The sequence below is a fragment of the Cantharellus anzutake genome (assembly GCF_015039405.1).
Source record: "Cantharellus anzutake strain C23 chromosome Unknown EI90scaffold_11, whole genome shotgun sequence".
NCBI classification, from domain to species: domain Eukaryota; kingdom Fungi; phylum Basidiomycota; class Agaricomycetes; order Cantharellales; family Hydnaceae; genus Cantharellus; species Cantharellus anzutake.
The window spans coordinates 394,161-415,515 of record NW_024066961.1 but is presented as its reverse complement, the minus strand read 5'-3'; the positions used below and the strand labels follow the sequence as shown (position 1 = coordinate 415,515).

At 49.7% G+C, this 21,355-nt stretch overlaps 5 protein-coding genes across 5 annotated transcripts; 1 reads left to right on the top strand and 4 right to left on the bottom strand.

Annotated features, from left to right (window-relative positions):
- Positions 1-23: 23 nt before the first annotated feature.
- EI90DRAFT_3279876 (P-loop containing nucleoside triphosphate hydrolase protein) lies at positions 24-4,907 on the top strand (the record flags this gene model as incomplete). The annotated part of the gene is made up of 15 exons (XM_039066716.1): positions 24-184; positions 323-362; positions 410-859; positions 909-2,061; positions 2,115-2,325; positions 2,375-2,456; positions 2,510-2,869; positions 2,923-3,162; positions 3,220-3,513; positions 3,570-3,692; positions 3,749-3,781; positions 3,835-3,950; positions 4,003-4,126; positions 4,176-4,580; positions 4,644-4,907. The coding sequence occupies 15 exons, from the start codon at positions 24-26 to the stop codon at positions 4,905-4,907; spliced, it is 4,056 nt and encodes a 1,351-aa protein (XP_038919125.1).
- A 1,478-nt stretch (positions 4,908-6,385) lies between these two features.
- EI90DRAFT_3045264 (uncharacterized protein) lies at positions 6,386-7,645 on the bottom strand. Its single transcript, XM_039059395.1, has one exon. The coding sequence runs from the start codon at positions 7,629-7,631 to the stop codon at positions 6,744-6,746; it is 888 nt and encodes a 295-aa protein (XP_038919124.1). The 5' UTR covers positions 7,632-7,645; the 3' UTR covers positions 6,386-6,743.
- A 1,637-nt stretch (positions 7,646-9,282) lies between these two features.
- On the bottom strand, positions 9,283-9,693 carry EI90DRAFT_2911628 (uncharacterized protein; the record flags this gene model as incomplete). Its single annotated transcript, XM_039054429.1, has 1 exon — positions 9,283-9,693. A coding segment is annotated over one exon (411 nt), but the record flags the coding sequence as incomplete, so codon positions are not given.
- Positions 9,694-12,054: 2,361 nt separating this feature from the next.
- EI90DRAFT_157539 (uncharacterized protein) lies at positions 12,055-13,038 on the bottom strand. Its single transcript, XM_039051920.1, has 2 exons — positions 12,997-13,038; positions 12,055-12,937 (listed from the first exon to the last, which is right to left on the bottom strand). Exon 2 carries the CDS (start codon positions 12,725-12,727, stop codon positions 12,215-12,217), a length of 513 nt encoding a protein of 170 aa, XP_038919122.1. The 5' UTR covers positions 12,728-12,937; positions 12,997-13,038; the 3' UTR covers positions 12,055-12,214.
- Positions 13,039-14,020: 982 nt separating this feature from the next.
- EI90DRAFT_157931 (uncharacterized protein) lies at positions 14,021-16,691 on the bottom strand. The gene is made up of 4 exons (XM_039051930.1): positions 16,624-16,691; positions 15,640-16,498; positions 14,341-15,579; positions 14,021-14,305 (listed from the first exon to the last, which is right to left on the bottom strand). Exons 2-4 carry the CDS (start codon positions 16,478-16,480, stop codon positions 14,301-14,303), a joined length of 2,085 nt encoding a protein of 694 aa, XP_038919121.1. The 5' UTR covers positions 16,481-16,498; positions 16,624-16,691; the 3' UTR covers positions 14,021-14,300.
- Positions 16,692-21,355: the final 4,664 nt, after the last annotated feature.

Below are 21,355 nucleotides of genomic sequence, written 5' to 3'. Positions count from 1 at the left end.
CTCTTTGTTCACCCAGGACCTTGATGCCGCCTTCTTCACGCAAGGGGATAGTCAAATCTGGAAATGTTGGGAACTCGTCAAAGGGAGCCCCCAAGACTCCAGATCCTGAGAAGAAGGATAGCTTGGAGAGCAAACCCCTTTTCCCACCTGGCTTCAAAACCCCAATAAGTTTACTTCACGAGAGGTACTTCTTCTTTCAGCTATGCAGCTCTTTTGTGAGTTGTAAGCTTCGCTAGCCACTCGGTACACATCACTTGCTTGTGTAGTCACAGAGGAGGCTTTGACGGTCCCGTTCCAACTTACATCTGTTCTTCGATGCCAGGTGCCAAAAGTTAGGGTGGGACAAACCAAACGTGGAGCCTGTAGGGAATTCTTATATGGATAGGGTGTGTGCTTATCATGTGTTTAGCGCCGCCATGGCGAGGGATTCACTTGTTCAATCACCCTCTCTCGAGATCACAAATCAGAGCGTGAGTCTGTTCGATTCGTCCCCCACCCTCCGCTATCCAGGCCGACTGCCATCGAGGCAAAGCATTGGGGAGCCACTTATGCATTGCACCGGTTTTCCAACAATCTTCAGCTGCACAGACTGCTGCCGCCAGGGCCCCGAGAATATTGGGCGGATCTCGAAGCAGTAAGGAGAGCTGCACCCGAGCATCAGAAGTGGATGTACGACTCCGATCCTTTTTCGGCCCAAAAATCTGTGAAAGTCCGCCAAGAATTAGCCGCAAAGAAGAAGCAGAAAGAGGAAGAAGGGGGAAATGCGGCAAGTTCGTCTGGCCATAATAAGGTTGATCATACACCCGAGGTTCGAATGGCTGCGACCATGCGAGACTCTGTCGAGAGAGTGATTCGAGAGGTCAGTGTCTCAGTACGTCCTACTAACATTCGACAACAATTGCTTTTAGATGGCATCACGGTATCCGGGAGTCATTGCAGAGGACACTTACGCGCCAGAGGCACCATCTTTTCGTCGAGTTGAAGTTGAGGCTTCTCTTCGCACATTAGGTTTCCAGCGACATCAAATCGAGAAAGCTTTGAATTATATTACTGCGCCCACTGATAACCCATCGCCATACCTCGCCTCACTCTTGGCACTGCCGCCACTTGATGCATGTGTGTCATATATGTTACTTCATGTCCCGGAATCGGATCTTCCAGTTCAGTTCAAATCTCAGCAGACTTCTTCCGATCCCTTTGTGAGGAGTGGCAGCTCGATGAGTGTCCCGCTTGCACTGCAGTGGTCAGCCAACCGTGCAATGAAAGAAGGTGGCTGGCCCGAGAGGTCAGTGATGGATACCATTCAGTCGGGCACCACGGACTGGGGCCTCATCATCGAAAAACTTGGAGGGAAACTTCTTGGTTATGCTGCTGAATTCGGTTCAGCTGGAGAAGGCGGTTGGGACATGAGTGAGCGGTATGCGAAACGTTTGGAAGAAATCGAGGCTGTTCAGTCTGTCTATCCCGATGCTCAATATGATGCAGAGAAGGCGGAGCTTAGTGTCCCACTCCCTAACAATCCGGATACTTACCTGAATGTCGTCTATTCTTCCCTCCATCCGTACCCGAGCCCAAGCGCCCGCAGTCCTCCCTTGTTTATTTCCTCCGCCAAGCGCCCATCATACATTAGGCTTCATCTGCTGTCACGGGTTCTCTCCGCTCTGCAGCCTGATGGTGAATTGGAACCTTTATTGCTAGCAGGAGAGGGAGCCGTGTTTGGAGCGATTGATGTTGCAGACAACGAGCTCCTTCGAATACAGGATTCGCCTCCCGAAGTTAGCGATGTCATGAAGCATCTTATTCAAGCATCTCAAACTACGACAATGGTTAGCAGAGGCAAGGACAATCCGAAACCCCCGCGGAGTCGAGGTCGTTTCAAAGACGTTGTTTTTGATGACCGGTCCGAAGAGGATATCAAGCGAGAATTTGAACAATCAAGGCAATCCAAGGAATACGCCCACATGCTTGATGGTAGAATGAGGCTCCCAGCATGGAACTCTCGAGACGAGATCGTTCGTCTCGTTGACTCTTCACGCGTAGTAGTGGTGGTAGGTGAAACAGGTTGGTGACACCTAGCTTCTGTCACTGTGATTCTTACATGGTGTAAATTTCAGGTTGCGGAAAGACTACACAGCTACCCCAATTCATTCTCGATGCCTGCATCAGCAAAGGATGTGGGTCTCAAACCAAGATAGTCGTCACGCAGCCTCGTCGTGTCAGTGCCCTAGGCGTGTCAGCGCGTGTTTCTGCTGAAAGAATGGAAGATGGGAGTGTTGGCTACTCCATCCGTGGTGAAAGTAGGCAGAACAGGCGCACCAAGCTTCTGTATGCCGATTCCTTTTCGTTCAGCGTCTTCACACTGAGCTTCCGCCAGCTTCTGCACAACAGGTGTCCTCTTACGTCGCTTGACGACCTCAGGCTACCTCTCTGGTGTTAGCCACGTCATTGTCGACGAAGTAAGCGGGAAACGGTGTAAACTGTCCGACAACTCACATCCCACTCCATTCAGGTTCACGAAAGATCGGTCGACAGTGATTTTCTGCTTTTGGAGTTGCGCGAACTGCTGAAACATAATAAAGAAATTAAGATCATATTGATGAGTGCCACTATAAATCAAAGCATATTTGTGGAATACTTCAACGGTGCTCCCGTGTTGGAGATACCCGGCTTCACTCACCCAGTGCAAGACATCTATCTTGAAGATGTAATCCCGAAGCTGAAGTACTTACCGCCCCCTGCCAAGGGAGCACCGAAGCAGACCGAAGAGCAACTAAAAGCTTTCCGGGAGGAGTTTGAGGCCACTGGGTTAGGCGCATCCGCTGGTCATGCCATTGTAAATTTCACGCGTTCCGACAGATTGGACTATCATGTGCGTTATATCGTTCGGTTTCTCGCTGAGGTCATTGATTCACAAACACCCAGCTGATTTCCAGCGTGGTGAGCTACATCGTGCAAACAGCAGAAGATCCTGACGGCGCAATCCTCGTTTTCCTCACTGGCGTTCAAGAGATTCGTCAATGTATGGATGTTTTGCGGTCTTCTGATGTCAACGATGCTGCAGAGATCCTCCCTCTACATGCTAATCTGTCGAGCGATGAACAACGTCGCGTGTTTGCAAAGACCCCAAAGCGCAAAATCGTATTGGCTACTAATGTTGCCGAAGTATGTCATATTTGGATATACTGTTATGTTTCACGCATCTAAATGAACTTTCTGAAGACCTCGATCACAATACCCGAAGTGGTGTACGTTGTGGACTGCGGAAAGGCGAAGGAAAATCAGTACGACGTAGGGGCTGGGCTATCCCGCCTGGTCGAAACCTGGGTAACAAAAGCAGCTGCGAAACAGCGCCGTGGTCGGGCTGGCCGAACTCGGCCAGGGAAGTGTTACAAGCTATACACTCGCCAACGGGAAGCTGCGATGAAAAACTTCCCAGTTCCTGAAATCCTGAGAGTACCATTGGAGTCACTGAGTTTGCAGATCAAAGTGATGCGTGAGAACGAGGATGTACGGGTATGCATGAAATGGCCTTGATTGGAGTAGCACTTCTTCAATCCGACATTTATCAGCTTTTTTTGGCCAAAGCGCTCGACCCGCCTAAGGTTGAGGCAATAGACCACGCGTGGAATGTTTTGGAGGATCTTGGTGCCGTCGATTCTGGGGGCAAGCTCACTGCGCTTGGACAGCAAATGGTGCGCCATCCAAGATTTACATCGTTTGGCTCTGATTTGTTATTATATTCTTCTAGGCTCTTCTGCCCGTTGATTTGCGTCTTGGGAAGGTATGAGTTAGCTTCGCAGTCTTCCCGGGATACACGCAAACGTGACCCTGTAGATGATGATCCTCGGGACCATTTTTCGCTGTCTTGATCCGATTTTGACGATAGCTGCATGCGTCTCCTCGAAGCCACTATTCTTGAGTCCCATGGATAAGAAAGAAGAGGCAAATAAGTAGGTTGCTTGATACTCGAGTGACATGTTCGGCTAATCTCTAAATTCGTAGGGCTAGACTACAGTTTGCTACAGCAAATAGTGATCTCTTGACAGATGTCACTGCCTACAATAAGTGTAGAGCGTTCAAGGGACAAGGCAACACTCACAATGCACAGCGTCGTTTCATGGAAGAGGTGCGCCCATACTTGCATCCCATCGCTTCTCTTAATCACATCGTTGCAGAATTTCATATCTGCATCTAGCATTCGAGATGTCACTTCATTACGACAGGACTTCCTCTTAGCACTCTCGGATATTGGGTTCATCCCACTGAACGCTTCCGCGACGTCTCCCTATCTAAACGTGAACAGTGATAACACGAATCTTGTGAAAGGGGTCATATTGGGTGGTCTTTGGCCTCGCGCCACACGTATCTCCATGCCGAAAGCAACGTTCGACCAAGTTGCCTCGGGAACAGTACAACGAGATCACGTCGCGAAGGAGATCAAGATTTTCGATAAGAATGAAGGTCGGGTGTTCTTGCATCCTGGTTCGGTACTGTTTGGAAACGCATCGTACAAATCGCCATATCTTGCCTATTTTGCAATGACGGCTACGACAAAAACATTTCTCCGGGATGCTACCGAAGTAAATTTTCCCCAGTGTTTTGGTACGACAGATCCCCTTTTAAAATTTCATTTCCCCAATTAGGTACCGCTCTACGCCCTTCTGCTTCTTGGAGGGCAAGTCACCATAGATCACATCAAAGGAGGAATCACAGTAGGAAAGCAAGGCTGGATTAAGATGCGAGCATGGTCACGCATTGGAGTGTTGGTCAACCAATTGCGCCTTCTGCTCGATGCTCAACTTCAGGAATCGATCGAGCATGCGGAAATTGCTGATGTCGGGGAAAATAACCCCGTCATTCAAGCGATGGTTGATTTAATTACGAATGACGGCTTGGTTGGAGATTGAAACTTCGTACATGACAGCCCTTTTGAAAGAATCTGTCAGTTCAAAAAATGAAAGGGGTGCCATTCGTATTTTATGTAAATCTGTGGAATTTTTATTCTTTAATCCAGTAGAATTATATTCCAATATAGTAGAATTAGCGCCGCAATAGCCATCCCGGTCCCACGTTCCCCGTTAATGGGTGAGTACAAGTGCTGAGAGACCCAGCTCTCTGGCGCTTGATCCTAGTCATCCTATCGGGAAAAATAATGTCAAGCTGCTCACTATAAAGTACACCACTCCAGACACATCGTCCTGATGTCCGAACCCCTCTTTATCAATGAGCTACCATCTTAGTGAACGCACGGTTCACCGTATTCTGTCAGCTCACAGGCAAGGGATCAGGGACAGTAGCAGTAGGCCCCTCCTTTGTCCGTGCTGTGTAAGCTTCCTGCTCAGCTTTCTACCTCCGAACGATGAATGCTTCGCACTGGATGCGTGTCGGATCATCTAATGGGAGTGCGATAGTAGTCAATAAAAGCGTAAGCACTGTCCAACGTCACCGAACTTTCGTGTGATTGGAAACAAGGGAACGGGGTTGGCCTGCTCACAAGATCTGTCCCACCACTCTCTCTCCCTACCTCAATTGGAATCTCCGCTCAAAGTCTAACTCTCCTCCATCAGCTGACCTGAAGGCCTGCACCCACGGAACTACAGGACAGCCATGTCCATGACCCATATTATACATGTGTTTGCTGTCCGTCAGCCCTGAGACGTGAAATGTTCATCAGAGGTGGGAATGAGGGCTCGGATATCTGCGGCCACAGGGCTTGGGAAGCACCGCATCCCGTCTGATCTGCGGAGTTAAGCCGAGTACCGCTCAGTTAGTACCATGGTAGGGGACTACATGGGGATCCTGAGTGCCGCAGTTTTTCCTTTTTTTTTTTTTTACTTTTATTTATTTTTGGTTTCCTTTGGCTTTCCACCACTTCATCCAGATCAAATCAATGCTTATCTTTCTCTGTCTCTCATCTATCGTTTGTTCTACATTATTATTCTCTGATCTTTTCTTTTTCTTTGTTATAATCGCTCATCCTCTACATAGTTTCTTCGGAATGTGTTTTCACCTGGTCTAGGCTCTGCTGTGCAGGTTGCCGCAATGCAGCGCGGGCATTCTAGTAAGAGAAGGTAGGTCATTTTCTGGAACTGCACATACATCAGAGAGGCGATATGAATTCCCACACTCAATCCGCTTGGGTTAGCCGTGTTCCTGTCGTCAAGGGATCAATGTGTAGAACCACTCGTCGTAGCACAGGAACAAGTCAGCCCGCGAGGCAAGCCGCACCGACCAGAAGCGACCGGGAGCATGGACATGTAGCGTGGGGAGTTATTTCCTTCGCTTGTACATCATCTGGGGGAAATCTTCAGCGGGGCATAGATAGAGGTGCAGTCATGTAACGCGACGAAGCGGGGACATATTGGGAAGAGAGATGCAATTGCCAGCGCAGGCGATTCAGCTAATAAAAAATCTGCGAATCACTAATATCTCACTCGGCGGCCTGAATGTGTGCATGCCATAGGCTTGGCAACGCATCTTTGAATCCTTGTTCGAAAGGCTGCATGATCTATTTCCACCCCCTCACCAGTAGTAGTTTGGTGACGCTTCACCTTCCTGTACTCCGCAGGACGCCAGAGACCCGCCAAACTCGCAATGATGTTATGTACATTACGTTACAAATATAGTGAATGATGCACACATCAAGGACCGTCCACAATTCTAAGCAGCGTTGCAGCAAAGGCATCGAGTGGGTGGCCAAGGGGGTGACGAGTAAGCACTGCTAACGAGCGCACTGGTAAATGCTAAATGATTTGGCTAATATCGATGACAATTGGCGCCGTTGAACGGCCCTGGACTAGAAATCGAGTCCCATCCCTGCTAGACTGCGGGCGGTAGAGCCCCAGAGGATCATATGGCACCCGATAACCGTAATAGGGACCATAGTCCTCAAATACCGATCCATATGACCCTTGGAGCTCGAGTTCTTGCCTACCATTAAGCCACACAAGGGACCACATTGAAAAGCGGGACTGGATTAGTGAGGTTTTAGTTGCGGCAGGCAAACAGCAGAGCTCAACGGTCTCTTCTGAGTTGCTTGGTGAGAGGTCGTAAAATGGGCGCTTGATCCAGGACTCATCAAGGTCATGCCCCGCATCCGCATCGGATTGATGTGCATAAGCCGAGCCACCTCCTACTAACGGGAGAGTGGATATAGGATCAGGGATGATACATGAGGGAGGTGGAGGGACAGCAGGGTTAATAATCCAATACTTGAAGTTTGTCACCCGATAGCTCGCGAGGCACTGGAATGATTCTGTCGACCAGGTAAAGGCATGGACGCCATCAAAAGCACCAACATATCGTGCTCCTGGAGAGAATCCAAGCGTCCGACGGTGAGGAATGGCCAATTTCTCAGCCTCTCGAGAGGATGAGGAACCGAGCGGATGGTGGGAGGCCAGTTTCTTATCACCAAATTGAGAGAACGGGGAAAAAGGAGAGGCAAGGGGCTGAATGGATGGGTCCTCAGAGGCGGATATGAGCGTCATGTGGTCGTACCAAGCCTTGTCGTACCAAGCATTGTTGTACCAAGGATTACGTGGGAATCGCACAACAAATAATCCGTTATCTGAGACCGTGGTTCCAGCAGAATAGAAACCGGTGGCAAGAGTGCCAAGCTTCACAGAGGTCATATCATCGCCGAGGACTGTTACGTTCCCATCGATATCTTCGGTAGCGATTCGGTGGCTGCCATTGACAAATTCGATCCAAACGGGGGTCTCGGCAAGATCAGGCTGCAATCGACAGATTGTACGCTGATGGTCGATGTCAGCAATTTCGATGATGCCACGATCAAACCCTAGTGCAACATAGCGGCCATCAAGGGAGAGTGCAGCGCACATCACAATGCCACTACGAACATCATGGAATTCAGGTTCATCCTTGAGCTTCCATTCATCACCCGTTGGCATTTCATTCAATTTCGCCTCTATGACCTCTTGGGTCGTGAGTAAATCCTCGCTTAATGGGATGGCACCACCAGAGAACCCTCCAAAAATGGAGAAGATCCGGACAGGATCAGAGAGATGGCCATATTGTTTGTAAAGGGGCGATGAGAGTGGGATGAAAGGGAGACGCATTCGATAAAGTTTCCATGGTGCGCGTGCGGCAGTGTAGGCCACCTCCTCTAACTCTTCCAGAAGTTGGATTAAATTGTGATTCTATCAAAATGACATCAGACAAGCAATCAGATGAATCATTTATACTCACATTGAACTGACGTAATTCTTTAGGAAGTATCTCGTCCACCTCCGGGCGAGGACTTTGCAAGTGGGTCCATGTCAACACATGGTTTTGCATAATGAAGGAATTAAACTCGTTTTGCAACTCATTTGACTCTTGTAAAAAAAGTTGTGAAGGCTCCAGGTGCTCGAATAAGTATTCAATAACATAGTTGAAGCGCCTGCGATGATCATCCCACTTTTTCTCCATAAATTCCTCCCATTTGCTTTCATCTCCTAACAGGGGACCAGTGGGTACCCCAAACACGTTCCGCCCACAACAATCGTTGAAAAGTCGAAGAAGCGGCAATCCAAGGAAATACCCTTTCACGTCATTGATGAAAAATACTTTATCATTCTCGTCACCAATTGGATTTCCTGTAACGAATTCTTTTGCCGTTGCGTGATAGAAGGAGACACCCTCTGTGTTCCCTGAAGGAAGATCTACGATCGAGCTGATCGGTTCCAATGTTGCACGGATCTCATCCTCCGGAATCCCAAAAACCAGCGACATGAAAGACACGGTCATTGGCTTATGTGCCGCAACAATTGCACCAACCACCAAGCGGTAATTCTTGGCCACATCCGAGGGAACTCCAGATGAATCCAGCACATAGCCTTGTCGAAGAATTCGCAAGTACTCCCTACCAAGGTCGGCAGGCGTGTCAGGGAGGTTGAGCAGGTTCTGGAACGCCGATTGTAGGGTACGGCCACGCCGTGTCTGCAGGCCGACATCGCGAACTCGGATAGATGCCATAACAGGTAACCCACGACAAGCTCGAGCAAAAGCGGTGAGTCCCTTCTTTGTTGGTTTCCACGAAGATTCACTAATGAGCTCCTGGAGGCCATGCACCACCATACGCCGGACTGTGCCAAAAGCTGCATCTTCCACGATGTCGTCCACATCTTCACATGGGATGACAAGACCCTTGGCTTGAGCCTTAGACCAAGCTGAAATTACTCCTGGCTCCGGACGACAACTAACTAGCACAGCGAATGCCGGTGGCAGCTCCTGAAGGACAAGAACTAGCGTCATCAAGGACTTGAGTATCTCCTGATTCCCACACTCATCGAGGCCATCCAAGACAATGACAACGCGATCCTTGCCCAAAGACCATATGTCCTTCAGCTCATGCATCGGCTCAATCATCAACATTTTCATTTGTTTTTCCAAGGGGAAATTTTGAACTGAGGCCAAAGTCGGTTTCTGAAGGTGTCTGACAAGCGACAATTTGAAGTCCTCGCTGAAGGATGCAAGCTGGTGAGCAAGGGTAGAGGGAAACTGTTCGATGGAATCCAAGCCCATTTCTCCCTGGTTCTTATCCCAGAAGTATGACGCTGCCAGAGTACCGCATTTCTCGAGAGTGGATGCGACACTCAAAGAGATCGCAGTCTTCCCCGTCCCGGGAGAACCCCTTAACCAAACAAATCGGTTCTCGGGATTTTTCAAGTGCCTGAGCAAGGATTTTCGCATCTTGGCCCGCGTTCCCGGTAGACAGTCTGATTTGCTTGTCACACATGTGTGCTCGGCCGGGGCACACTTAAGTCTCGATAACTCAGCTGGAATTATCGATGATTAAGCAATCTATGGGTATGTGAACAGACACATACACTGAACGGATGAATGCTCGGTACGAAGCAGAATTAAAGTCAGTGATCTCAGCTGTGACAAACACGGTGAGTCAGCATATGACCATTCAAAGGATTTCGAGTACGCAAACCTCAAATCGATGAATGGCATCATTTAGGCAATACTTCATATTCATTATTTGCTGTGTTATATCGGACGCTTGGATGGTCCTCTCGACAACATGTTTCTTCTGGACTGATTCAATCTCTTTCACTTGTTTTTGCAAAGACCTACGAAGAGAATGAGCAAACGTGATCGAGAGGAAGATAAGATGCATACATGTGGAATTCCTGCACTAGGGTCTTAAGCTCAGGAGGAATTTCTCCGGTCCACTCCCGGAGGGGCTCAAGCACTGATTCTTGTGTTTTCTGAATGACCGTGCACAACTGATCGAGTTCCTCGGTGTTTCCGCTAACATTCTGCATGCATCAGGTGTGAGAGGCGACCACGATCAAGATCATCAAGAAGAGGATTCACGAACTTCATAGATGTTAATCCATGCCAGAAGCGTGTTGGGGATTTGATCAAGATTGGGAATGGGGACGAGCTTGAGCGCAGTGGCTGCGGTTCGGAGGAAGGCTTTGGTGCCGCCGATGATCTGCTTCTTCCCATCGCCATCGGATATAAGAGGTGCTTCATCCGTGACAGCGGATGAAGCAGCCAGAACTGACGGCTTGATATCTGGTTCGTGCTGCGTGCGGACGCTCGCGCTCGCGTCGTCGTCACCACCAACAAGTGCAGGCAGAATCATTTCGGTAGAGAGGAATGGCCATGGATCGTTCGGGGATGCCTGGACGGGCGTCGTCATAGGATAATTCGGCTGGGGCGTACTTGGTTGGGTGCAGCGATTGGCGCTTCTCCGGAACAGCTTAGATATCCTGTCTCGAAAGCGCGTTGGTTGCTTCGTGGCATCATCCTTTGAGGTGCCACTCGTGGGAAGGGTACCAGGATGTGAACCTGCGGATTGATTATGATCTCCATGAGTCTTTCCGTCGTCTTCAGTTACAGAAGCCGTGATCTGGATGTTGGAAACATTAGGGGATGGTGCCTGCTGTCGATAATTAGGAGACTCAGGGGCGTGCCGTGGCTTTATCCAGGAGGGGAAGCGGTAGGATTTACGGTCTTTGGGCATGGCGCACTGTATGTAGCTGGCGATCACAAACGGGTGTGTTGAAGAAAGCGTTCGGTGGCAAGAGCTGCTCTTACATGATCTATGTGTGAACCTGAGGCTGTTCGCCCTTAGTGGACGTAACGATGTTGACCGCCAGACGATGAACTAGAAATTGGTGAATTAATCCTCTCCCAAAAAGGATCAACACACACGTGTTCCCCAACAGAACAGAGCGACACTCATGAGTGCTAGAGCACTCGAGAGCCTTGTCAGGTTTTCCTGATGAAATTCGACGTGCGCTTCCACTTCCATGGAGCAACCAAGCATCGGAGAGTATGTGAAATAGTGTGTGTACAGGGTAAACCACCCCAAGACAGCGATGAGCGAGAAAGCGCCACTGGGATATATAACTTGGCACCGAATCCCAGTCTGTACTCTGTACTTAGGCAGGATTCCAGCCTCTGTGACTTCGTAATATCAAATAGACGGAGTACCATAGCACACAAGCCTAATTTAATCTCGCACCCCCATTGAATGGATACTAATTCCCAATTTTTTGGACCTTCTCAAGCTCCGTACTACTCTTGGGTAATAATCCTTTCTTCAGATCGCCACCCACGCGCAGGCAAAATTACGACAGCGTTGCTAGTCCAAAAAAAAAAGGGAACTGATGTACAAATTGCATCGGAGCGAGTAATTTCAGGGATAAAGCAAACCAGAAAACAATAAAAAGGCTTTGCTCTATACCTTCGTGAATGCAAGAAAAAAAGAAGGATGAATGGAAAAAAAGGAAGGGGGTGTGGGAGGGGTTGGGGAAGGGGGGGAGCTGAAGGGAATGGGAATCGAAATGAAAGAAGTTTGGAAAAAAGAAAAGTTAATAAATTAAAAAGGTGAAAAAAAAGTGTCGTAAAGTGAGGAATAGATAGATAATGCATTTGTCAAAAAAACCCGTTTGGGTCCGTGCGAGGGGGGTAACAATGCAGATGAGAAGAAAAAGAACAAAAGAAGAGTGAGAAGGAAGGGAAACGGTGGGCGGGGAGGAGCCAAGTTTGATGATATCAGACTGTTTAACAGAGACGGGGGGGTTGGGGGGGAGAGCGGAACTTACGGAAGAAGGGGAAAAAAGAAAAGGAGCGTCTTTCCGGCATGATTGTAAGTTCCAAGTGAGTGGTAAGAGAAGTCGCGCACTTGCACGTGTTTATGCAATCGATCAGGAATTAATGGTACGAAGGGATAGCGTAGCTTCATGCAGGGTCAAAAGAATGGTGGGGCGGGTAGAAGTGGAGAGTCAAAAGTTGGAAAAAAAAAATTGGGATGAGGGGTGGGAGACCCGATTTGGCCCTTTGGGTTGGAGAAAAGAGACGAGGGAAGCGGAAATGAGTGAAAAACATGGAAAGAGGTTAAGGGCGCAAAGCGGGGAGGTTCATGTTTAGACAGTATTGAAAAAAAAAAACCAATATATTGGTACCATAACTCAATGCATCTTCCAACTCGAGGGAGCTTGCCTACTGGATTGACCATTTCGGGCAGCCGGAAGGGCTTGCGAAGCAGGAGCGGTCCTCGTTCGCTGACGAGGTCTAGGTAGTCCTCCCGCCTCAGACGCAGCAGATTTATTTCCCCCTGTCCCAGCACCGGATTGTCGAGGGAAAGCGACCCCACTCGTCCGTCCTGTAGACTGCGCGGCAGGCCCGAACGACCCTCCATAAACGGAAGCAGATCCCCAATTCGAGGGTTCACCCAAAACGGAACGTCCAGTGCCGCCACCATACATTGACGCCGGAGAGGACGGGAACATCGGCATACCCATCGGCATACCCATGCCCATGCCCATGCCCATTCCCATAGGCATAGACATGGGGCCCATGCCACCCATCAAAGAGGGCGTGCCCATCACACTCCCTTGCATCCCAAACGCAGCCGTAGCATTGCTCGATCTCTCCCACTCATCATTGGCAGCTGCTAGAGCCTGCTGCGCAACTGCAAATTGATACGTCTGCTTCGCAATAAACATGGCCTGTTGATGAGCCGCAACGTACGCCGGGTCCATGGTCGTAGGTGTGGGAGGCATGGCAACCGGGCCAAACGCACCGGCACCCGTATTACCAACACCAGTATTCGGCCCCATGAAAAGAGCTTGAGACATCCTCGCTTGAGCTTGAGTCCAAGCTTCCCAGGCTTGTTGAGGAGTACCAATACCACCCCCAAGATTAGCAATCGCATCATCATGATCAGTGATGATAGGCGGAGGACCATTGACCAAGTTCCCAAGCTGCCATAATAAGTGACGCAAAAAGATCCATCAGCATGATGGAAAATTCATCCCAAAATGGCTCATGTACGCACCTCAATCGCAGCTTTGGCCTCACTTCGTCTCCTGTCCATCCTCTGCATTTCCGGATCTTTCGCCTTCTCTATCTTAGCCAAATCCGCACCTCCCTTCACGGCGATACTGGTATTTCCGCCCCCACTCCCAATGCTCGAGCCCTTAACATCCGTTTCAGGGGTCTCGAATGAAACACTGCGCCTCTTTGGATGATTGGGTCTGGGCAATCCCCCATTCCCAATACCGCCTCCATTGCCTCCGCTATTGCTCATCGCGCTAACCCTCGAAATCACCGCACCACCACCACTCGCGGTCGCTCCATTACTCGTCCTTCCTTTAGCAACACCATGACCAAACGAAGCATACGCACTCCCACTCCCAAGACTGGGTTCACTTCCGTCTCTAGGCGTAACAGGGAACTTCCCGCTACTCGAATCTCCAACAGAAGAAGCCGGTGAAGAATCAAAATGACTCTGCCTAAACGCATGTGAGAATGGACGTTGTTGTCCAACGCCGAGAGAAGTGGTAGGAGGAACGCTATTGGAAGGAGGGAGGGAAGGTTGAGATTGATGCGCCAAAGGTTGTTTGGATCCAAGTGACAGGCCAGCATTATTGTTACCTGTCGTCATTGCACTCGACATCCTCGCTTGCGAACCTCCAACACCCGCAATAGGAGATCCAGAATTGGGTAAAGGCGGTCTCCTGCCCACAACTCCGGGCGAATGGGAAGTAGAAACACCCACATCGGATTTGGATGATGAAGGGATATGATTTCCAGCAGGAGTAGAAAAAGACCGTCTCGTTGCGGGCTTGAGCACAGAGGAAGGGGGTCGATTGGCCGCGCCGCCAGCAGATCCAGCTACACCTTTCTTGCGCGAAGGTGAAGGTGCTAACCCACCACCACCGCTACCAACACCAGAAGCAGTTAATCTCGTCACAGACGTAGACACGCTCAAAGTAGACATCGACGTCCCAGGTCTCTTAAGCCCCGTAAGACTCGACAACGGTGCATCCTCATCACCCTCTTCCCCTTCCTTTCCCTCATCATCATCATCACTATCAGCCTCCGACTCCTCCTCATCACTCGTCTCACTTTGGTCCGCAAACATAGAAACAGCACGTCTCGCAGCGCCAGAACTAGGCTGCGTCACCTTCCCTTTCCCACCCTTCCCACTCTGCCTCCTACCACCGCTAGCACCAGCACCAGCACCTTCCGGGGACGAGGCACCAAGAATAGGCGTGGACTTGGACCCTTGGGATCGACCATAACTCGCTAGCGAGCTAGATGCCCTCGCCTGTTCGCCTACATGACTCGTACTGCGGTCCGTCACAGTCGACCCAGACTCACCACGAGAGTGAGACGCCTTGAACGGTTTAATGCCGGTTCCTGTACCTGTGACCGTGACCGTACCCGTGCTAGTCACCGTCGATACGGACGATTGTCGGGGCTGAGCAATAGCCGAAGCAGAAGCTCCAAGCAAAACAGAAGCACTTGGCGGAGGCCGGGCAGCACTTCGCATAGGTCGAGTGGGTGAAGGAGGAGATTGAACAACAGGACTCGAAGGTTGGGAACGCGATTTTTGATAAAAGGCTGATTTCGACAACGGTCCTGGATTCTTCGCAGTGATCGTATCCTGTCTCCCAAGATTCGACTCGGAACGACTGAATGAACTCTTGGCATTACTGATAAGGCTGTTATCACCACTGTTTTTGGTGGGGCTGGTGTTGTTGCTGCGATGGTGGTGGTGGTGATGATGATCGGGACTTCCATCCTTGCTATCATCCTGAGCAAACGACGACCGTCGAGGGCCATTATTCGATGCAAACGTAACAAAAGACTTGTTATCCGCCCCACCCCCAGCCGTGGATAACCTCAACCCTGGGCCCACAGGCGAAGAAGGTTGCTGCTGCTGTTGTTGTTGCTGTTGCCCCAAATCCCATCCCAGCCACAAAGACGTCGCAGCAGACATCAACGAAGACGCATCCGCATCCAACGTAAAAGACGTCCGATTAGGTAACGGAGGTTCATCCCCCGCGGGCCCTAGGATCGGCGAACCATTCATATGAACAGAGCTTCGTCTGGCTTGTGCCTGACGGAAGGCTGCAACGGTAACCCTTTGTGACGATTCTGAACCGACGCTATCACCCCGTGGTCGACCGATTGGAGGCAGTGCTGCATCAAGGGACGTTCGTGATGGTGACAAGTTGGTGGTTGTCGAGAGTGGGTGAGAAGATGATGTGGTGATGGGTTTGGAAGGACCCGGTGATACAGGTCGAACTTGTCTGAATCCTTTCACTTTGAACGTATCCGAATCCTCATCGTTATTAGACGTGGACGAAGAGGAAGTGACTCCACCTGTCAGAGATCCCCCGGAGGCGAGCAACCGTGTCCGGGGAACGGGCGGGATGGCCGAACCAGATTGTTGAGATGAAGACGATGTGTTTTCCGAGCTTCCCTCGGCACCACCATTACGACCCTCCCTGGAATTGGATTTAGATTTGGATGATTTGAACCACCCGAATATTTTAGATTTGCTTCGAGTAGACTTGAATGAATTCTGACTTCCTTCTGTCGAGCTCCTTGCCCTTTGATGCGTGAGGCCACGTTCCGAACGCGTTATTGCACCGGAAGGAGTTTTGGGTGGTGATCCGGAATGGGACGGGATAGCATCAGGGAGCGATTGTGATGATGTGACCCTCAATAAACCATCACTATCATCACTATCACTATAGGCATAACCTCCAAAGACAGCGGATCGTGAAGGAGGTGGTCGTAGCGAATCCGAGGAGGCGAGATGAGGTAACGAAGGTGATGTTGTCCGTTGTTGAACACCGCGAGGCGACGGCTTTCCGGAAGATTGTCGATCTGGAGTATGTAATGTTGTCACATTGAGTGAAGGTCTACTAGGTAATCCGTTCCCAGCCGCACGCCTTTCGCTTCGAGAGGGATTATCCGGTAGCCGTTCGAGACGTCTAGGGTAAGAAGAAGGATAGTTACTAGATGAGTCGTCGCCATCAAGTCCATTCGGCGAGGGTGAGGGACGGGTGAGTGGCGAATGAGGGGATTTGTGTCGACGAGGAGGAGGGGTAAAAGGGGGAGGAGGTGTTGTTGACTGAGGAGATATCTGGTCATCGTACTGAACGTTTGTGCTCTGCTGCTTGCCCTTCTTTCCAAACAGACCGCCGAAAAATGGCATGGTTTGAGCTGGAAAGGCCTGTACGCCCATATCACGTTGCATGCACCCAAAACAAAGGAGGTGGAAGATTATTATAAGAAAGAGAAAGGAAAGGTGATTAGAACGTGTCAGGAACGAGCTCGATAGAGTGGAAAGAAACATACTATAAGCTAGCAGGTTAGGAGAAAGAAAGGAGAGGGAAGGATGAACGAGGCGAAATGTGGTGGTTGGTCGAAGAGTTGGGTCGTAAAATTAGTGGGAATTGCCGTAATTTCTGACGAACCCCGTAAATTGATCGTCAGGTCGTTCCGTACAGCCTCACTGGGAGGTTTTGGATAAGTTTTCCGAGGTAGGTTGCGGGGAGAGGGAGAACCCCAAGTTGTGAAAGCGATGGGAGCAGCAGTGAAAAGTTGGCTCGAACCACCCTGGGTGGTATATAGCGGAATAAGAATGTGTGTGTGTGTTGAATTTATATATAGCATGTGTTTGAATCTCACATTCATTTGCCTCTACTAATATTTTCTCGCTTTACGTACAACATGATTACTGTCAAACGCTTCAACTCAAAAACGTGGATGGATATCCTTTGCAGACATCATTCACACGAGCCTATTTCCCATAAACTGCACCACCCCTCATGCAACACCTCGCGGGCTCAGAGCGAACCTAAACAGAAGCAAACACTCCTTAATCGCTCGTTTAGGCAGGAACCCGAGCTTGGCACCAAGTATCCCTGCATTGAGGGGGGGGGAGATAACATATAAACGGCCATTTTGAGCAACGGACCTTTCCTCAAGAACCATGGCCGCGAAGACGTACATAGCAACATGACCATTTTCAGAAATGACGTATATATAGGCACCAACACAAATCGAGTAATACCCAACGCCGGGCCACAGTATCGCTTCCGATGGGCGCTGCCCCTCCGGCCATAGCCTGCATGGCAGCAACCATCATCAACTCACCAGATCTTTCCCCCACGCCACTGCTTTTCCAAGGTACTCACCGATCTCCGTACACCCGTGGCTTTTGCTTGCCTGACTAAAAAAAAAAACTCAGTACATTTGTGTTCTGTTCGGGCACTCGTGCATCGTCCCCAGTACAATACATACAATCTGCCACCCAGCCAACACCATCACGGAGAGAATGTTCCGTCTGCGCACACGCGACTGTCACGCAACCGGTAAAACAACTTGACGGGAAGATCATGGCATGCTTTTTGAGTGCGCTATTATACGGCAACCCAAACGGCGAACTAGAAAACTAGAACGCAGTGCGCGTTCGTGCGTGCACATCAATATATATCCCAACCCCCCCGCCGGCACGCCCCCCAGTACCTCAACGTTGGAACCCTGCCGCATGCAAGGCAGCCAAGCCGAGCTTGAAGCCGAGCATGATGAACGTGCGAGCCATGGCGGCATACCACAGCCATAATATTTCGCCATCAAATGTACAAGTCATCCTACTTCTCCGCTCTTCCAAGCTGCCGCTGCATTGACGGCTTGGAGGCTTACTTATCAGTCAGCCGGAAAATCGCCAGTTCGACGGTGCGGGCCCCTCCAACACGCTTCTCACATCTCCGTGTCAGTCCGAATTGAAGAATCCCCGAGCTTCTCTTCTGGCCGCGCGTCTGGCAGCTTCACCAACCACCCCCTCTAGGCTTGCCAGCTCTTCATATCATATCATATCATATCATATCGCACCATGCATAGCCAGTACGAGCAATCCTATTCATACAATTCCGCAATACTTTCGGCGGCATACAAAGCAATTATGTGTAAATGTAGGACTGCGCAGCCAACGATGTCTCTTATCCCCTCCTATCCCTTCTTAGCCACCTCGGCTCTTTCCCTCTGCTCTTTCTCGGCTCTCTCCAGCTCCATGTTTCGCCTCAACACCTCGGCATTAAACTGATGCTTCCTGTACGTGCCCCATACGTACGTAGCAATAGGACGTAATTAAGGCACACACACAGCATACCCATTGCGATCGCGTTCGGTCGACAGTAACATGACCCCACCCACGCACCCACCCCAAAAGATCGCGATGAGAGAAGACCCGGGGGGTTTTGCAAAAAGAAAAAGAAAAGAAAAAAGGACGAATTGGTCGTCAGTAATCAAGTCGAGCATACAACTTTCCAAATAAACACCCAGAGCACACAGAACCTTCACACACACACAAACAGATAAATCAGACTACATATGATCGCAGGAACGGGGAAACCGGCTTCGCTCGCTGATCGTCAGGGGATCCGGCGAGCGAACGAACGTTCCTCGCGCGCACTGTATGTACGAGTTATACGCGTCCATACAATTTTCCCCCAACAATAACAAAAAAAAAAAAGTATATGACGTTCTCACGCGTAGAATTCGCGAAGGAAGGAAAAAAAGAAGATTATTCACGCACCCTATTGCGTGATCCCTCATTTGTCGAAACTTAGCAGCATCCATCACGGGGCGCGTTCCGGCATGAGCGCCGGCGCCGCTCGCCGGATCCGTAGATGACGAGTGTTGAGATGACATTATGATATGATAGGATGATGCGCGATTCTTCTTTATGCGCGGCGATAACTGCGTCGCACGTTGTTGTTGTTTTTTTTTTAGTCAGATATGGGTAGATCTGAGTGTCACAGCGCGCGCGCTACCAATATGACCGGTAGTTGTGGTGGTAGTGAAGCACGATGACGGCAGGATCTAACCTCTATTTATACATCGAGCTCTTTTATCCGAGTTTATACTGTGATTATTACTGATGCCGTACGCAATATAGACAGGGGGTGCCCCATCCTATGACTTGTGACGCAACTCTTTTGCACCGCTTGCAACGACTTTGACTGACAGCACAATTACAATTATTTAGCACTGACGCCACGACAATTAACGATTTGTTCCGGCCTTATGCCTTATCGCTTACCGGCTACTTCCGAAGCCAGTTGTAGTTTGTCACAAGGTCAAATGACGAAAAAGTAACCAAGTACGGAGTAAGTAACCTCTCCGGAACCTTTTTGACAATCGAACTCCGCCCCTTCCCCATTCTTCGCTTTCCTGTGCAAATCAATTACGTGTAGGTCCCTCTAACCCATAGCAACCTTCATTTCACCCTGTGGCTAGGATCGCGAGCGTGTGGAGCCCTCGACAACGCGTGGATAGCGAACAAGCCTCGATCGATCAGCTGCGCCCACATCGACTCCCGACTGGGTCGGGCACTCCACACTACTATAGAGGCTGGTCACCTGCCTAGTCAGACACGCCGCAATCGTTCTACTGCTGCAGGGCTTTTTTTAATTACACCAACAGAAACAACTCCCACAATTGGTACTTCCCAAGTAGCTAGCAGCGAGCAAACGGGAAGTTGTTGTGTCCAGTTCTCGATTTGCTGGCAAAAGATCGAGCTAGCTGGGCTGTACATACATACATGCACCAACTCCATGACTCAAAAACCCGTTCCTCCCAGCGAACTGTGACTCATTCATGATCTAAGCTACTAGCTACGACTTCGCATTCTTAACAACCTTAGACTCGGGGACCATTAACTGTTTGAAAGCTTTGATATCAACTACTATGGCTTCAACAAAGTCAAGGGATTCCCTTAACAGTACTACTATGTTGGCGCATTCTCTCTCCGAAGTCCAACAACTGAATGAGTGGTACTAGCTTTTGTTGTGTTTCTTCGATCGAAGGGGTATGAAACTTCGTTTCCTTATTCGTGGCGACGAAAGGTCTTTCACTCAAATGAACAACAACAACAACAGGCTTGGTTTACAGAAATTTGCGGCTCGGCCTGGCCTTGAACGGAGCCGAGCGCACTATATAGAATATATTAGTACTCAACACAGTCCACCCTGGGAACATCTGAAGGGTGTGGAACTCGAACGGCTCTTGCTTAGCACTTACCTATTGGAAATCGGACCTCGGATGTTCTCACATCATCGCAATATAGCTGGCACACCATAGTGCTCGGATATGCTTGGTATGACCGACTTGACCATGCACCCCCTCGATCCTATTCCTTACACTCCGATGGAACTCGTCAAATCGTCATGATACATTCATCAGAGAAATCACAACAGCCACCATGCAAGATATACAAGCAATATATGCATCTCCAAAATGCCGGCTAATACCCTTAAAATAAAACCGTGTTGTTGGCGGTAGGTGTGGATCCCACCCTTTTTTTTAAAATTTGAACACCTCCGCTGAATATCCCAAGATGGTGGGCAAGGCACGACTGATCGCAATATCAGTCTCACTCTTACGCACCGGATCCGTCTTCCGATCCGGCATCACCCCGCGCTTTTTGTCCGCCTCTCGTCCATCAACCACCTCACCCCCCCCCCCCTTTCATTTCTTTCCGTTTCTTATCCTGACCCAAGTTCGTGATCTTTGTCCTTAAGGTTTATGCGTTGAATGAGGAGCAGGGTCTTTGGGTGTGTGTGTACGTTGATGGATCGGATCTGCCCCTCTTCAACGCCCTCCTTTTTGTCCGCCTTCCGCTTCTTTCCGAGGGGGTCCTTCTACCGCCAAGTCCACTTTTTTCGACATTCTCTCCACTACATATGTAGGGATTTGATTTGGAAGAGACGCGTATGCTGGAGGATCACATTTGACCTCTCCATCATACCTCCTGGGTCCTCTTTCACCACCGCCACCACTACCTCCGTGATAACCCCCATTTTATTCATTCTCTCCACTACCTCTTAGTGACGAGGTGCGATAGTAGTAACGCCAATGAAAGCCCTATAAGCCCGGACCAAGCTGACTGCAGGTTCAAGTCCTGCCATCATCCCAACAACTTTCACTTTTCTCCACTACCAACATTTCTACCACCGGCCTCTCTGCCACATGCTTTCATTCTCTCATTCCTAACTTTTTTCCCGTTCCTTCTCCCGACAATAAG

Coding starts and splice junctions, on each gene's coding strand:
- EI90DRAFT_3045264 (XM_039059395.1), bottom strand. CDS start 7,631: ATGACCTCTGTGAAGCTTGGCACTCTTGCCACCGGTTTCTATTCTGCT.
- EI90DRAFT_157539 (XM_039051920.1), bottom strand. CDS start 12,727: ATGGTGGCGGCACTGGACGTTCCGTTTTGGGTGAACCCTCGAATTGGG.
- EI90DRAFT_157931 (XM_039051930.1), bottom strand. CDS start 16,480: ATGCCATTTTTCGGCGGTCTGTTTGGAAAGAAGGGCAAGCAGCAGAGC. Junction 15,580..15,639: donor CTCCGGGGGATCTCTGACAG/GTGGAGTCACTT, acceptor ATACGTTCAAAG/TGAAAGGATTCAGACAAGTT.